We start from the raw sequence: 17,655 nt of genomic DNA on the forward strand, positions 1-17,655 counted from the left end.
CTCTCTCTCAAGCGTTGAGGTGTCATGACCAGTTTGTTCCACAGGAGGACAGCATTAGCTGCCAGTCTTTGCCCAGATCCCTCAATGTAACTGGAATGGTGATCAATGGGAGCGTTGCATTGCACTGGAGGCCATTCAGCCCATTGCAGCTTTTGAAAGAGCGACGCAAATTAATAGAGGAACCTCAAAGTCTGGACAGGTTTGTCAATGAGAAAACTGCTGTGTAAGTGCAATTTGTTGTACCCTTGATATTCAGATCAAGTACAAATTTACATGTTACAGGCTTCGGCTGAATACACAAAGCATTTATTTAGATAGTACACCTTCACGTGGGATAATGACAGGGTTGGAGGCCGAGCAAGGGAGAACGGGAGGATAAACCGTCACTACCCTTGAAAACAATTACTGTTGAGCACAAATAATAATAATAATAATAAACCTTGCATTTGATATAGCGACTTAATCACATCTTCGAGACATCTCAAAGCGCTTTACAGAATATGCCAGTTCATAAGTGTCAATAAGGTTTTGTAGGACATAATCAGCTTAATTAAATACCTAACCAATATTACCAATAAATAAAATTATATCATCAGTAAAACATAAAGCAAATAGGATTAAGGCAGAGAATAAAACAATGCGGTATAATAAACAGCTTTTTCCACAGATTAAGTTAAACTAAATATAATTGAGCTAAACAAATAACTAAAGATCATCAGTGATTATTATCAATAAGAGTTCAGGTTCAGACCGACAGGAGGAGCAGTGACCATTGTCACCAGCAGGTGGCAGGCTCGGGGTTGGCGCGTGCGCACTCGGCCCCTCCAGGGCCACAGGAAGTAGAACCAATTCGCGCCGCCGGAAGTGCAGTGAGTGCGCGCGAACGTCAACCGTCAAAGTGGTGAGACACCAACTGTCACACCAACTGTCACACACCCCCTCACACACACTCTGTCACACCCCCTCACACACCCCCTCACACACACCCCCTCACACACACTCTGTCACACCCCCTCACACACACTCTGTCACACCCCTCACACACACACCCTCACACACACACCCTCACACACCCCCTCACACACACTCTCACACACCCCCTCTGTCACACACCCCCTCACACACACTCTGTCACACCCCCCTCACACACACACACACACACACACACCCCCACACACACACACCCCACACACACATACCCCCACACACACACACCCCCTCACACACACCCCCACACACCCCCTCACACACCCCCTCACACCCTCGCACAATCCCATACGCACATGAACCCTCACACACAGAGTGACACACACCCCCCGGGGGGTGAGGGTCTGACGTGGGTGAAGGTTAAACTCTCTATGTGCTGTTGGTGAGAAGATTCCGCCCTTCAGCTGAGACGTCAGACTGACCCCCCACTGTGGCTACTCAGCTGTTAAACATCCCAAACAAATACACATCTCACAGTCACTACATCTCACAGTAAATCCCACCCACAGTCACTACATAAGAACTTGCTGGACAAAAGCAGACCAAGGTCCATCCATTCCAGTTCGCTTTCCACCTGACCGTCGCTTGACATGTCGTGTCCCAAACTATATACGGTCTCCCCCGGATATTATCCCTAACAGAACTCTGTCTTGTTTGTTCGTGAAAAAAAACAACACTTTCTCCTTCCACCGACTGCCTCCCGAGGGAGTCTGATCCATTATATTATTTGGTGGTATTTACTCTCTGACTTGGCTGATATTAAGCCAACAGGAGGCTGAGTTTGCTGTTGGTTATGGTCACTTCGGTGAGGGTTTATGATTGCTTTCTGTGTAGATTTGTGCTGAGGTTGGGTCTTATTCTGGACATGTGAGGAAGACTCGGGGGCCCCAGACATTGGCAGTGAGGTCTCCCATGTTCCAAAACTATTTTGACTCTGAATCCTCAGGAGCGTTATTTACCAATTTCAGGAATGTTGAGCTTGCGGAGCGGAGCGTCCTGGTGTGAATGTGTGGGGCTGCGTTTTGACAGCTAAAACCAGGGAGATCTCACTGACAGTATAAACGATCCCGTGTGTGAGGAGCCTGAGGCTAAGCTTCTCAAAGCTTCTGCTGTTGTGCTTGAGAAGTGTTTATTGCTGGTAATTTTTAAACTATAACGTTCCTTGTGCTCCTCACTACTCCCAGGTCAGGTTTGCTCCTGAACCATGCAATAATCCTGGCATTCCATGTAGTGTCTGTCTTATCACGTGTGTATGCTGTGCTGAGGGTGCCAGCTTAGTGAGCGAGTCTGTTGTGTGTGCCGCTGCGTCGCGCCTACACGCGTGTTTTGCATGGTGTGGGTCATATGCGTTGCACATGTACATGACTTGTGTTTGTATATGTACACTCTGTGTATGTGGTGAGTGTGTATGCACCTGCGCTGTCTATGTTGTCTGTGAGCGAAGTACACTGTAGATGCTGCAATAGTCCTTCTGTTTTGCAGGGGTTCTGGATCAAGCCAAGCTCTACAACATGGGGCCGCTGATCAAACTGGTGAAAGAGAGCAAAGCGAGATTAACAGGTAACCATGGTACAGACGGCTGTGGGGGCGGGGGAGTGGTGGTGCTGCCTTTAACAAACAGGTCAGCATCTGCAGTGTCGCTATTATTTAGATAACCCTCTGGTGGTTGGGGGGGAAGAGGAGGCCAAGAGAATGTTACACAAGGTGGGGTAAATATTTAACCACAATGTGAGAGCCAGCAAAACAAGCCCTTCTCTTTGCCTTTGCCTCCAGTAATGAACACTCTCACTGGTATAACCCTCCTGTATATTATATCAGATACTCTCACAACAACAACGTGTCTGCGTATAAACATTCTTCACATGGGACAGCTTCTCGGAGTACTTAACAATGGTGGAGCTTGACACCGAGTCGGGGAGAGAGAGGAAGGTCTACAAATATGATCTGAAGATGGAACTTCCAGGGTTTCAGGGCAAAGTGGCTGAAATAGCTGAACGGTGCAGGAACACTCTGGTGTGAGAGGCTTTAGCTGAGAACACTCCAATCTGAAATCATTCAGTTGCAATGGATGAAAGGGTCTCTGCTAAACGAAAGCCGACAACAGCATTCTGTGAGGAAAACGACCATCGTACAATTCTCTATATTAATAATAATAATCTTTGCATTTGATACAGCTCCTTATCGCGTCTTCATGACGTCCCAAAGCGCTTCACAGGATACGCTGTAAAGTGAATTAACTGTATATCTTGTGGGCGAAATGGCAGCCAATTGCACACAGCAGCGTCCCCACAAACAGTCGTGGATTGAGCGACCACATTATTAATATGATTTTTATTTATTTTTATATTACACTATATACAATGGTGATGGGCAATGAGCAGTATCTGAACAAAGAGCATTTGCCATTAACAGCAGCATTGGAAGAGGTTCAAGCTTTATAACTCTATCATCCAGTCTATCAATAAACAAGGCCATTCAGCCTGTCCTACAACAATAACAACAACTGCCATTTATATAGTGCTCTTCACGCAGGGCAGGGTCTCGGAGTGCTGCTCTGTCAATGAAAGAGGAAATGCGGGGGCATCTGATTGAGGCGTTTAAAACAATGAAGGAAATCATCAACAACAACAAATTGCAGTTATATCATTTGCATATCATGTTGGAAGGCGCTGTAATTGACGAGCTAGATAGGGGCTGGTTTCTGTCTGGGGATGATGTTAAATTAGAAGTGAGATCAGGAAACAGTTCTTTACACAAAGAAGGGTGAACGCTAGGAAACCAGAGTCGTGGGAAGTTCGTGGGTTAAAGGTGAGGTGAAAAGGCAGGGAATGGGATTAAAAGATCTTCCGGAATGTAAAAAATAAAGGTGGAAAAGGCAGAACCCCTCCTGTTAATGAACAGGCTGGGTGGGCTGAATGGCCTCCTGTTGTTTCTAATATGAATGAATATATAATTGTGGTTAGCATTAGCTCTCTTCCCCCTCCCCCCATGTCGCACTGTAACAGCCAATGAAAGAGTCCCCTTTGAATGGGTGAGGTGGGATTGGCCTGGCATTGGTGGGGTGGGGGCTGCTGACGGCAGGCGTTGTGTTGTCTGTGGTCCTGTCGCTCAGAGCGGACCCTCGCTGATGATGTAGTGAATCCAGTCCACCAGCCTGGTCACTCGTGTGTACACACCATAATAGCCAGGGCGGCCGCAGCCAATGCCGAAACTCACCACCCCGGCCAGAAACCATCGCCCGCTGGTCTCCTCACATACCAAGGGGCCTCCAGAGTCACCCTGCAGAGGAAGCAAGAGAAGTCAGTGCCTATCTTGTCACTCGGTTACCCTGGTCCTGGATACTGGTGTCTCCTCGACCTCCCTCCCCAGGCATCACTGACAGACACACAGCAACAACAACAGCTTGTGACTCAGGGTAGCGTCCCACAGCACTTAAGGCAACACAAAGTACGACTTCAATGAGTAGCTTGTGGAAAGGCACGGGACGTACCTGGCACGAATCCTTCTTGCCCTCCCTGTAGCCAGCGCAGATCATTCTGGGACTAATGTTCGTATAAGGTTTTGTGCATGTGGCCTGATCGGTCAGCTTGACGTCCACTTTCTGAAGCACATTCTCAACATTACCTGAGGCAAAGTGAGAGACAGATGATCAGTCCTGTGGAGAACAGGGACTGGGGTCCGTGTGCGCGTGTGTTTGTGTTCACAAGGTGGTGAGGTAATAGCCCTATGTGTAACAATCAGAGCTACTCAGCATAGTTCTAACTGCCACTCACTCCATTTGTTGGACGAAAGAAGACCAAGGTCCATCCTGGCAGTTGCTTGACACTTGTATCCCCAGACAGTATTGTTTAACAGAAATCTATCTTTAATTTGTTCTTGAAACAAACAACATTTTCTGCTCCCACTGTCTGTCTCCCTAGGGAGCCTGTTCCATATGTTTACTACATGCTCACTGGAGTAGTTTCTCCGCAGATTTGTTACGAATTTACGTGCCTGACTTACCAGTCTCCTTCGTTGCTCCCCAGCCCGTGACCCAGCAGACAGAGCCAGCCTGGAAGACGTGTGTGCGGGTGGGCAGACAGATGGGGTAGGGATACGGCCCCTTGGGCACGGACTGGTCTAGCAGCAGCAGAGCAATGTCGTAGTCGTTGGTGTAATCGTCATAGTAATGGTGTCTGACGATCTTCAGCAGTTTGAAGGCGAGTTCAGTGCTGCTCTGCACGTTCAGCTTGAATTTCCCAAGTACAACCGTCCAGAACGATGGCTGCTGATAGCTGGGGAGAGAAGGGGCGCCGTGTCAACATGCATGGTGCAGAGCTTCACCCACGTCTCCTTTACATGACAGGTGTGTGTACGTTGTACACCGTGTCCTGTAGCTCAGTGGTTAGCACATCCACCTCGCAAGTGAGAGGACCTGGGTTTGATTCCTGGGTAGAGAGGGTGAAACACTCGGCAAGTTTTCCACGCACAAACCTCTGTTTACCTAGCAGGTGTAGGAACCCGGTTGTTAGTCGATTGGCTTTTTCAGGGGTAATAATCCCTTCAATTAAAATAATAAGAAGAATTTGGTCACTCAATCCACAACTGTTTGTGGGATGCTGTTGTGCACAATTGGCTGCTGCGTTTCCCCCCCAAAATGCTACGTTTTGCCCACAAAATATGCAGTCACTGCACTTTACCGTGTATCCTGTGAAGCACTTTGAGACGCCTCAAAGACATATACGGTGCTATATCAAATGCCAGGATTATTATTATTATGTGGAAGGTGCTGTGGACATTGTAAGTTGTTAGTAAAATGCTGGAAGAACGTACATGTCAAAGAAGCAGTGAGCGGCAGACAGGACCCAGCGCTCGTTGATGAGGCTGCCCCCACACACGTGGTAGCCGCTGATCTGGAGACTAGCCTGCCAGGGCCACTCACCCTCCGTGGAGTTGGTGCCCCCCACAATTCTCTGCAAAGGGGTCTGCAGTCCACAGTCTGAGGGGAGTGAGAAAGGTTTGCGATGAGAGGGCCACCACACACACGCACTACACTCACACATACGTACACACACCACACACACTAAACAGACACGCAGACATACACACACACTCACAGTAAAGCCAGAGCTGGGGGCTATAGGTAATGTTTGATGTTGTAATTTACACGGGAGGGCAATGCAGTCATCAATTGAGGGCAGTAGTGTGGCTTTAAGAAGAATTCCTCCCACTAAGATTGGGTTAATTCACCCTTTGGAACTGCAACCGACAATCCCTTCACCTCGCTCCCTCCCTTGCCTCCTTCAAGACGCATCTCAAGACCCTGCTCTTGGACCACGCTTTCGGTCACCCTCCTATGCCTACCCTCCCTGCCCTCCACCTCTTGTGATTCCAACCCCCAGCTTTGTCCAGCGCCTTGGGACATCCTCCTGACGTGAAAGGTGCTGTGTAAATGTAATTTGTTGTTTATGATTTTGCCAAAAGCTTTGTCAGTTGTGAGAGGCCGGCGACATATCTGCGTTAGCCGGAGGTGTGGTTGGACACAGTGATATAGTACTACTGCTTGGGGCCACTTGTCACTGATGGCAAGGCTGTGCCTCACTTCCCCTCCTCTCCCCTCGCAAACCTGACCCAGCTTTGGGGCTGACTGACAGCTTCACCTCTTACCGCAATGTTGCTCATCGGTGAGATCCTGACAGTCGGATTTGAAATCACACTCCGGGTTTGGCTTCTTGATGCAAGAGCCGTCCTTGCACGTGTAGGTGAATTGTGTACAGGGCACGGCTGTGCAGGGAACACAACACAGGCCACCGTTACGCGCAATTGACATGTGGTCACGTACAGTTACAGAATCAGGTACAGTTACTGGGAACATCACATACTGTCACAGAATTGCACAAAATCAAACACAGTTACATACAGTCACACGGCTCCAGCACGGGTAAAATACTCCCGAGAGAAAACCGTGTAATAGTCTTGTAAACAGAGCTGGGAAGAGCTGAGAGCCCGGTCACCTACCCTCGATACAGTCCGTCTCATCACTTCCTTCTGAGCAGTCATCCTCTTGATTGCAAACGCTGTGGTAGGAAATGCAACTCGTGTCCTCTTCACACTGGTACTGAGCGGTACACACTGGGGGCGAGAGAGAGAAAGGAAGAGAGAGTCAGGGGTTTTATAGAGAAATAACAGATTATATGGCCTGTGCCTACCATAGAATTATACAGCACAGAAGGAGGCCATTCGGCTCATTGTGTCTGCTGGCTCTTTTAAAAGAGCTTCTAAATCCATCCCACTCCCCCGCTCTCTCCCCATAGTTCTGCAAACTTGGCCTCCCCAAATAAGTATTAATTATTATTCATTAATATTAATTATTAATTCTATTAAGTCTCTTAAAACTTGTTATCGAATCGGCTTCTACCACTCTTTGAGTTGATGCATTCCAGATCCGAACAACTTGCTGTGTGAAAACGTTTCTCCTCACCCTCCCCTCTGTTATTTTTAACAACTATTTTAAATTGCCCTCGAGTTACCGACCGTCCCGCCAGTGGAAATAGTTTCTCCTTGTTCACCCTACCGAATCCCCTCATAATTTTGAAAACTTGTATTAAGTCTCCTCTTAACCTTCTCTGCCCCAAGGAGAATAATCCTGGCTTCTCTACCTCTCCTGATAACTGAAGTCCCTCATTCCTGGTACCATTCTGGTCAATCTCCTTTGCACCCTCTCCAATGCCTTGACATCCTTCCTCAAGTGTGGGGCCCAGAACTGAACACAGTCTCTCGCTGAGGCCTAACCAGTGTTTTATATAAAGGTTCATCATAACTTCCCGATTTCTGTATTCTATGCCCCTATTTATAAAGCCTCGTATCCCGTATACTTTTTTTAAAAAACAGCTTTATCTGCCTGTCCTGCCATCTTCAAAAATGTACTTATGTGAAACCCCAGGTCTCTCTGTTTCTTCACCTCCTTTAAGATTGTACCATCAGTTTATATTGCCTATCATTTAACTGCTTTCCATTCCCCTGCTCTGCCCTCCCCCAAATACCCTCATATAGTTCTCATTTTCAAATAATCGCCTTCTCTCCTTTTAAAAGCTATTATGAATTATTTGTGTGTGTATCTATAGATGTGTGTTGATATCTGTGTGTGTTGATAGTTGTGTTTTGTGTGTTGATATCTGTGTGAGTGTATCTGTGTGTTGATAGCTGTGTCTGTATGTGTGTGTTGATATCTGTGTATATTGATATCTGTCTGTGTGTTTGATATGTATGTGTGTGTGTTGATATGTATGTATCTTGGTGTATGTGTTGATCTATGTGTATGTTAAGTAACATTCTCCTAACTTGCCTACCTAGTGATGATGTTAAATTGACGCTGTCAAGTTGACTAGCTCAGTGGAAATAGTAAATTCCCATTGAGCGAGATGGCACAGAAGTACTTTCCATGATTCAGTAGCCATGGCTGGGTCTCGGCTGGGTCCTATTGTGGGCCAGAGGAGCCCTGGGCTTGCTGCTTACCACAATTAATCTCGTCCACTCCATTTGGGCAATCGTTCAAACCATCACAGGTCACCACGCACAGCCCGCTGATTGAGCACAGACCTGCCCAGGGCAAGCTGTGAATAAACAGTGCGTGTCACTGGGATCATTGTTACCATGATCATTGAGCAATAACTGATTAGAATTATTGACAGTTATTATTCTCACTACCACAGCGGCTCAATAATATAACAACAAAATGATACTTGCATTTGATAAAGTGCCTTATCACGTCTTCGAGACTTTTCAAAGCACTTTACGTGATATACTGTAAAGTGAATTGACTGTATGTTTTGTGGGCGAAACACAGCAGCCAATTGCAAACAGCAGCGTCCCACAAACAGTCGTGGATTGAGGGCTGACATTTTTTTAAAAAAAAGGAATTATTCCTATATCAAATGCAAGGATTAATAATAATAATCCTTTCATTTTATATAATGCCTTATCACCTCATTGAAATGTCTCAAAAAGTGGCACAGGATATACTGTAAAGTGTAGTGACTGTGTTGTGCGGGCGAACTCAGCAGCCAATGCCTTTGTGATGGATTACTTCACATATTTGGAAACCGAGAAGAATTGGCTAACGCAAGGGAAGCAGTGACACTGATGTCAGGAGCTGGGGAGGGGACTAAGACGAGACGTACGGTCAGATTGGTTGAAGAGGCTGTAGTGGAACTGAATGCCGGGGCCGATCAGGGTGGTCTCAGAGGTGAAGGTCACGGTGGTGCTGGGTGAGACCAGGAAGATTCTCTGTGCGTAGGGCTGCAGCACTCGCCTCCCGCAGAACCTGAGACAGGAGCAGAGCATTGGGGATGTCAGGGTAGCAAGGTTAGGCCTTACCATCACACAGGGAGAGAGTTTGGGTAGAGGCAGCTGGAGCAAGAGCAAATTTAAAACAATCAATATATTTTGGTGGGCAGCTGGGTGTGGATAACGCACACAGAAGCCCATCGCCAGGGTTATCCCAGAGTGCATAAACCTCACAACTGCCTTATATAAAACTCTCCCTTCCATAAAACACAAGACAGACACGTGACAGTGAAATAAAGTAGATTTCAGCTCACTTTGTGTTCTGAATGATCCATTGGCCCTGGGTGCAGGTCTCAGTAAAGAGTGGGGAGTCCAGCTCATAACCCTCGAACCACAGAGCAATGCCATAGTCCACAGAGGGCACCTGTCAGAGGCACAGTGTGAGTGTCTGATAAGAATTATAATTATAATCCTAGCATTTGATATTGCGTCTGCGAGAAGTCTTAAAGCGCTTCACAGAATATACTGTAAAGTAAATTGACTGTACATTTTGTTGGTGAAACAATAGATAAATGAAAAGGCAGAACAATTCAGTGTCTGAGCCTCAAGACCACTGTCTTCACATTTAAGAAGAAGGGCACACAATTCTTTGGGAGATACTTAAGTTTCACTTCCAATCTGGAAGCTGTTTTTCGATATTGGTTAAAAAAAATTCACTGGATTACTTTACAAAGGAATCCAAGCAGGAAATTGAATAATAATCCTTGCAGCGCCATCTCACATCGAAGGAGCTTACGAATGAACAATGGAGCCCAGCTCCCGAGGACAGACATTCACAGTGGGAGAAAATGAGAGAGAAATAAACAAACATTGAGCTCCGACTCTCTGAGCAAAGCAGTGACAGGATGCTGTACTTACAGTGAAATGCCAGACACAGTGGGAGTTGGGTGGGTAATAACTCGGGTAATAGGGAGTGCTCTGGTTGCCCTGGATGTGCCATCCCGCTGTGAGAGTGATGTTAGCTGTGCACGCTAGAGAGAACGGGTAAAAGACAATACATCAACGGCACTGTCTGCGATCAATCGGTCCCCATCAATGTGTAATGGGGAATGTAATGGAAAAGAATCCTGTTTAGCTCCGGAGGTTCCAGGTAACTCCTTCCATTGAAATGACCTCAACCGTTTCACAGTTTTTTTTGTGTCTGTCTGCTTCACGTCCCCCACCTTTCTCTGACAGGCGGGCTTTCCGCCACTCTGCACCCACCCTCTGGAACGCAGTCCCTCCATCTTGCCCCCTCCCTTGCCACCTTCAAGACCCTCCTCTTCAACACGTGCTTTCAATCTCCCCGCTTCCTACCGTCCCACACCCCGACCCTCAGCTCGGCTCCGCAACTCTGTCCAACGCCTTGGGACGTCCTCCTAACATGAAAGGCGCTATACAAATGCAATTTTGTTGTTGTTGTGGACAAACCTGGCTGCCAGTTTGTGCAACGGCAATGTTCCACAATCAACCATAAAGAGAATGACCGATTTTATTAGTCTGAGGAATCGATGGCTAAAACTCCCTTCTCTTATTGAATTGAGCCACGGGATCTCTAACCATCTCCTGAACAGGTCTCAGTTTAACATCTGTGAAGGATCGTGTCTAACAATGCAGTGCTCCCCCCAGCACTTCTCTACAGTACCAGCCTAGACTGCGAGCTCAAAGTTCCTGACTTGGGGCTTGAAACCACAAAACTGCTGATTTCAAGGCGAGAGCACAAATGACTCAGTTTGAAATGTAAACCACACACCTGATGAAATGACTTTTATGATTGTGTTTCAGATATAATGCTAAACCTGGAGTGAGAGACACACAGAGTAGGACAGACATGCTGAGCTCAGTCTGGTGTCCGAATGACTTACCGACCACAGGGAAGGCCTGTATGGCGAGCTGGAAGGTATCGTAGCCTTTGTAACCGGCCTGCTTGAACATGACAAGCATCACGTTGCTGGAAGAGAAGATGTTCACCTCCGGCTCCTGGATGCTGCATTGGTAGAAGCTTGAGTGAAAGGGAAGAGAGAAGGAGTGAGCCAGGCCCAGGTCAGTGAAAGATACAGAGAGACCGAATGTAATAATAATAATAATCCTGGCAAATGACATCGCGCCTTATCACTTTTTTGAGATGTCTCAAAGCCCTTCACAAGATTTACAGTAAAATGTAGTGACTGTATGTTTTGTGGGCGAAACGCAGCAGCCAATTGCGCACAGCAGCGTCCCACAAACAGTCGTGGATTGAGTGACCATATTTTTATTTTGATGAGATTATTATCTTCGGGAAAGTGATCTGCCAATCGACTAATGAGTGGGTTCCAACTTACATCAATGTACAATGGACAGCGGAAGTGACACAGACAGCACTGACTCACGAGGTTAGGAGGGATTGGTCGTTGGCAGAGACCTGGTTGTAGATGAAGAGTGAGTCGTAGCAGGAAGCTTTGATCCACTCCAGGTGTAGCCGGATCATCAGGCCTGCTGGTGCCTGTAACAGCCAAAAGCAGCTAGTGGCCTCGTAGTCACAGCTTGACAGGTACACGGGGGACTGCAGGTCAGCAAAGCCATACTGCTGGGAGGCTGGGTAGAGAAAGATAGACAACAGAGGAACAGGAGGAGGCCATTCAGCATTCATGGCTCACCTGTACCTCAACTCCAATTACCCGCCTTTGCCCCATATCCCTGGATAACCTGACCTAAACATGTATCCACCTCAGGCTTGAAAATTTGAATGGATCCAGCAGTCCTAAAAATACTGTCAAAGCAAACACTGTGTGTGTTGTGTGTGTTTGTGCGAGAGTGGGTGTGAGAGTCTGCGTGTGTGTCTATGTGTGTGTGTGTGTCAGAGAGTGACTCAGGGAGATGCTGTCTTCCTCTTGGAGCTCGGCACCCTGTTTATTGCCTGAAGCTGATGTAGCCTGCGGGGGTAGCATGGCATTTGGGTGGTGGTTTGTGAGACACCTTTTTAACCTGGTGCACCACAGTGTCTACAGTTCACCTAAGCAGGCGCCGACCGACAAGGTCGCAAGGTTTAACATCTCATTTGAGACAAACACACAGAGCAAGTGATGGAGACCAGACCTTCAGCTTAGCTCAGTCTCGCTGCTCCCACTGCTTGTCTCAGTAACAGCGTCACACAGAAATCACACTTCCATTACCTGAAGCAGCAACCAGGCTTCTCAGTTGATTTTCTGACATCTCTGTAAAAGTGAAAGACAGACTCAGCTATTCGTCAAGTAGCCCAGATGTACAAAAGGCTGGAGGCAGGGGTGTAAAGAGAGACGACAGGGAGGGGGAGATGTGACAAGTGAGAATTCCTGGCTCATAATTATCAGATTCACCAGAATTGTGTCATGCTTTGAATTGCTACCACTGGCCTGTGGGTTAATTGGGATTTAAGCGCTCTGGGACCCTACCCTGCGTGAGGGGCACTTTCTAAATGCAAGTTGTTGTTGTGACATAGCGTAGGTGTGGAAGCAGGTCAGACAAGGGCGGTGAGGGAGATTAGCTCAGATCTTATTCAGTCAGAACTAATAATCCCTTCACTTGACACAGCGCCCATAACATCTCAATGTGCTTGACAGGGAATTGCTGTAAAGTATAGTGGCTGCACAGCAAGGCCTCACAAACAACCTTGAAGGGAGAGATGTCTGGGGGATCTGGGGGATTGTGAGCTAGGACACTGGGAGAGAGAAACTTCTCTTTTCCTATAGTGTCTTGGGACACTTCACATCCAACCACACACACAGATGGCATCTCTGTTTAACCTCGACCCGGGATTGTTTGGGAAACACTGACTGATAATGGTGGTTGGGATTAAGAGGGGTGGATGGTGGGTAGGGTAGGGGTAGGTTGTTTGGGAAACACTGACCGATGATAGAGGTTGAGTTTAGCTGGATCACATAATCTGCTTCCTCGTCCATCTGCAGTTGCTTGTTCAGTGCTGCCCCCACCACCTCCTCTGTCAGTTTCTCCAGGTCCTCCTCTATGATCCGGAAATCCATCCAGAAATACACCTGCAGGCTTCCCTTACTGCAGCCAAAACAACACCCAGAGGTGAATAATAATACAACATCAGCATACACTTATCTAGAGCCCTCCACGCAGGATAGTGTCTCAGAGCGCTTATCAGTGGCAGAGCCTGCCTCTGAAAATAAAAACAATTACATTTGATATAGCGCCTTATCACATCCTCGAGACGTCTCAAAGCCCTTCGCAGAATAAACCGTAAAGTGTATATTTTGTGGGAGATAAAGCACATTCCATTCCAACAATCTACCTCTGGGATTTCCGTGTATAGGATGGAATTCTCAGCTTGGTTTGGAGATTCTTAAGCACAGTGATGGGTTTACGCATGTGTCAGACACCGGGCTGGTCAAAAGAAAAGTCCAAAAAAAACCTCCAGAGGGAGAGGAGCCGGGACTCTTATAATTCACTTACCCCAGCGTGAAGGCCTTTGATTGATTGTAGTACGGCTCCAGGTCAGAGGCCTTGAATCCTTTGTCAATCTGAAAAACAGTCATTTAGAGAGAGAGACAAAGGGGTGAGGAGCAATGATCTACCTGGGAGCCTTTGCTGCAGTTGAAGAAGAAAGAAATCAACAACAACAAATGACATTTACACAGTGCCTTACATGTCGGGAGGACATCCCAAGCTGCTGGACAGTCAGGGATTTGGACCCAAGCAGTGGGTTGGGGTAGAAGGGTGGCAGAATGCGAGGTTAAAGAGGAGGGTATTGAAATCGGCCTTGAAGGAGGCAAGGGAGGGAGCGAGGTGAAGGGACTGTGGGATAGAGTTCCAAAGGAAATCGATTATTTAAAAAAAATAAATTTTTTTATATATTATTAGTATTATACAGTAAATTGACTTTACAGGATATTCTGTGAAGGGCTTTGAGACGTCTCAATGACGTGCTAAGGCGCTGTATCAAATGCAAGGATTATTATGATTATTATTATTGTAACTGCACATCATTGCTCGTTCAGCAGGTGATCTTGATCCCAGTCCCATCCCCTCGATTAGCCTTTAGCTTTTAACCTTTAGGCAAAAAAACAGCATCTTGTGAACTCACAAAATTGCTGACATCTTTAAGACTGTGTTTAATCTCCTTTAAGAAGTCGTCAGTGAAGCTGATGTCCAGGTCCTTGTTGAGAACGTGGAGTTTTCCCACATAATGTACAGCGACCTTTGTCACGTCCACCTTGTCTCTACCTGGAGAAAATAAAATAGCATGACTTTTCGGAATGAAAACGAGTGTGATAATTGTAAGGAAATTTCCAAGATAAAATAATTGGGAGTCTCCCTCCCCCGCCGTCCCCCCAAGGCCCTTTAAGCCAAAGCAACTTGTTGTGTTTACCACAAGCTGCTGTGTTACCTGCACAGAAACCTGAGCCCAGCTGTTTATATCTCTTCAATGAATGATCATGTCTCACGCTTTTCATTTTAAAAACATATTATTATTAATAATAAAGCAGTTTCGGTGTTTTTGACTGGTGGGGTTGGGGGCACGGGGGAAGGAGGTTTATTTGCTACCTTGGCAACAGAACTCATAAAGGCTCTCTCTGTAGGTGGCGTAGGGACATTGTCACACCTGCCTTAGCCCCCCCCACACCCCCAACTGTTTGGTGTTATTGCTAATAGTGTGACAAACAAAAATTAGGAAAACTTGCCTCCGCCTGTCTGCACTCAGTGCATGTGTCACACCGTGTGGGATTGGGCTCACAGTCCAGCTCAGTAATAATAATAACCCTTGCATTTGATACGGCGCTTTATCATGTCTTCAAGACGTCTCAAAGCGCTTCACAGGATAGACCGTAAAGTGAATTGACTGTATATTCTGTGGGCGAAACGCGGCAGCCAATTGCGCACAGTATTGATGAAGCGATGCATTGTTAGAGAGAGTTGCCACGAGAGAGAAAGAGAGCGACAGACACATAATGAGAGAGACACACACAGTGATAGAGAGAGAAACGAGAGACACACACCGAAGTGAGAGAAAGAGAGAGAAACACACACACACACGTGAGAGAGAGAGTGAATGAGAGGGAGAGAGAGACACACACAGTAAGAGACACACGCAGTGACAGAGAAAACAAGAGACATACACGGACACATAGCACAAGAGAGACACACACAGCGAGAGAGACACACACAGCGACAGAGAGAGAGTGAGGAACACACACATTGAGAAATAGACATACATAGTGAGAGAGAGGGAGCTGGTGTAAGAGTGAGCGAGTGAGACAGTGTGAGAGTGAGCGAGTTGTTGGTCTCCCCTGGCCTCGATGAGCACATAGTAACTAGTGTCCCAGGAACAGAGGTCAGTGACAGACGGGATATCTGGCGTTTGCCATGCATAGTGGCAGAGCTCATCTCCTAAGTTACTCAAACACTGGCTGCCCTTGAAACAACATCAGCCAACGGTTATTGCTGAGGGAAGGGGGTGGGGAGAGCTTTTAGACATGCTGAGATGACTTACTCTGTTCCCTGACCAGCTATAATGGATTCTGCTGTGACTATTGTTGACTATGTCCCAATAACCCTCAGAGTCAAATAATCACTGTGATTGAATGTCTCCATGTTTGGAAACAAACACAAGTGTCTCGTGTCAGCCTGTCAGTCGCTTGTTCTTGTCTCTGACTCAGGAGGATGTGGGTGGGTTCAGACTCTGCTCTAGGACTTTGAGCTCAGGCTGGGGGGGAGTGGGGGGAGATTGGAGGTTCAGTCACTACACGATCACGGTTTGAGATATAGGAAACACAGGGCAGGTGGGTGACTTTAGAGGGGATTTGTCTGTCCCCGGCTGGTACAGAGGAACTGTGATATGATGGAGGAGGGTGTGGAGGTGAAAGTACCTGTACCCTTAAAGTACCAGAGGAGAACTCCGACAGTCACGAGCACCGCAGCCACTACCAGCAATGAGATCAGCGTGGCACGTTTCTTGTTCATCCTCTCTGTCGATATGAAAGGGACCTTGACCTGAGAGCACACACAGTCCAGTATCAAACAACAAGATCCTTCGTCACGCTCTCTCTCTCTCTCTCTCTCTCTCAAGGAATCTGAAGTTGTTTGATGACAAGGATGCTTCTCTCTGTATTTCTGACAGTGACGCAGGATCTTTAACATATTTTTTAGGTCAGGGTCTCGAGATATGGGGCAAGGGCAGGTAATTGGAGTTGAGGTACAGATCAGCCATGATCCTACAGATTGGCGTAACAGGCTTGAAGGGCTGAATGGCCTCCTCCTGAACAGACCACAGATGGGACCTCGATTTAATGTCATGTCTCATCTAAAAGATGGCATCTCCGACAGTGTGGTGTCTCCCCATCCCCCCCCCCCACTGCACTGGAGCATCAGCCTTGACTGTGAGCTCAGTGTAACAGACAGGAAGAGCTTGAGCCTAGCACCCTGTGTTAGTGGCAGCCCGAGCCAGGCTGAGGTACTCACGGTTTGAAAGCCATCGCTGGTGCTCACAGCCGCCCCACTGGCTGAGATGACAAAGACACCAGACTGTGAATTTAGTGCAGAATCCATCCCGCTGGGCAGCGCTGTCTCTCACCACCTCCCACTCCGAGCTTCTCCCTCAGCCCGCCCAGGGACAGGGGGACAGTTAGACTTTGGCAGGACAGGAAAATAGATTTTGCAATTGCTTCTTTTCAGAGATTAATCGATAGTCAGGCCACAACTGCCTCCTGTGCTATTTGCACTGGCTGTGAAGTGAGGAGGAGTTTCACTTGATTTAAAGGAACAACAGCAACAATAACAATGAACAGATCAGGTGTCAGTAAATTCATCCAACACCTGAGTCAACAGGTAATGTGGGAATAAACAGTTTACCTGCTGGTTTCCACAGGATCCCAGTGCCCCGGAGGTATGGAATCCTGTAGTTCAATGGTTAGAGCTGTGAAGCGCTTTGAGATGTCTGAATGACGTGATAAGGCGCTATATCAAATGCAAGGAGTATTATTATAGAGCACTCGCCTCGCAAGCAAGATGACTTGGTTCGAGTCCTGGACAGGACGAAACGTTAGGCAAATTTCCTTACTCCACACACACGCCTGTTAACCTAACAGAAAGTAGGAACCCGGTTGTTAGTTGATTGGCAGATCGCTTTTCCGGGTGTAATAATCCCTTCAATATAAATAATAATTTGGTCACTCAATCCACAACTGTTTGTGAGACATTGCTGTGCGCAATTGGCTGCTGCAAAATATACAGTCAATTCACTTTACAGTATATCCTGTGAAGTGTTTGAGACGTCTCGAAGACGTGATAAGGCACTATATCAAATACAAGGATTATTATTATTATCCTGCGGGGTATTAGGAAAGAGAAATTAGTTTCTTGGGGTAATTAGCTGTGGGGGACTTT

The 17,655-nt window shown here is 47.0% G+C and overlaps 1 protein-coding gene and 1 long non-coding RNA gene across 2 annotated transcripts; one reads left to right on the forward strand and one right to left on the reverse strand.

The window, feature by feature from the left end:
- The first annotated feature begins 854 nt into the window (after window positions 1-854).
- LOC103189771 lies at window positions 855-11,150 on the forward strand. Its single transcript, XR_489094.2, has 3 exons — window positions 855-901; window positions 2,470-2,547; window positions 11,077-11,150. It is a non-coding gene; the product is annotated as an uncharacterized LOC103189771 (long non-coding RNA).
- Window positions 3,304-16,930, reverse strand: LOC103189770 (transmembrane serine protease 6). Its single transcript, XM_007910277.2, is given in 19 exon segments — window positions 3,304-4,266; window positions 4,478-4,611; window positions 4,990-5,261; window positions 5,800-5,965; window positions 6,634-6,750; window positions 6,985-7,098; window positions 8,482-8,565; window positions 8,568-8,579; window positions 9,147-9,289; window positions 9,567-9,676; window positions 10,171-10,283; window positions 11,157-11,293; window positions 11,661-11,865; window positions 12,444-12,485; window positions 13,157-13,317; window positions 13,726-13,793; window positions 14,357-14,496; window positions 16,140-16,263; window positions 16,732-16,930. Coding segments are annotated over 19 exon segments (2,400 nt in total). The 5' UTR covers window positions 16,819-16,930; the 3' UTR covers window positions 3,304-4,095.
- Window positions 16,931-17,655: the final 725 nt, after the last annotated feature.

The sequence above is a fragment of the Callorhinchus milii genome, unplaced genomic scaffold (assembly GCF_018977255.1).
Source record: "Callorhinchus milii isolate IMCB2004 unplaced genomic scaffold, IMCB_Cmil_1.0 Scaffold31, whole genome shotgun sequence".
NCBI classification, from domain to species: domain Eukaryota; kingdom Metazoa; phylum Chordata; class Chondrichthyes; order Chimaeriformes; family Callorhinchidae; genus Callorhinchus; species Callorhinchus milii.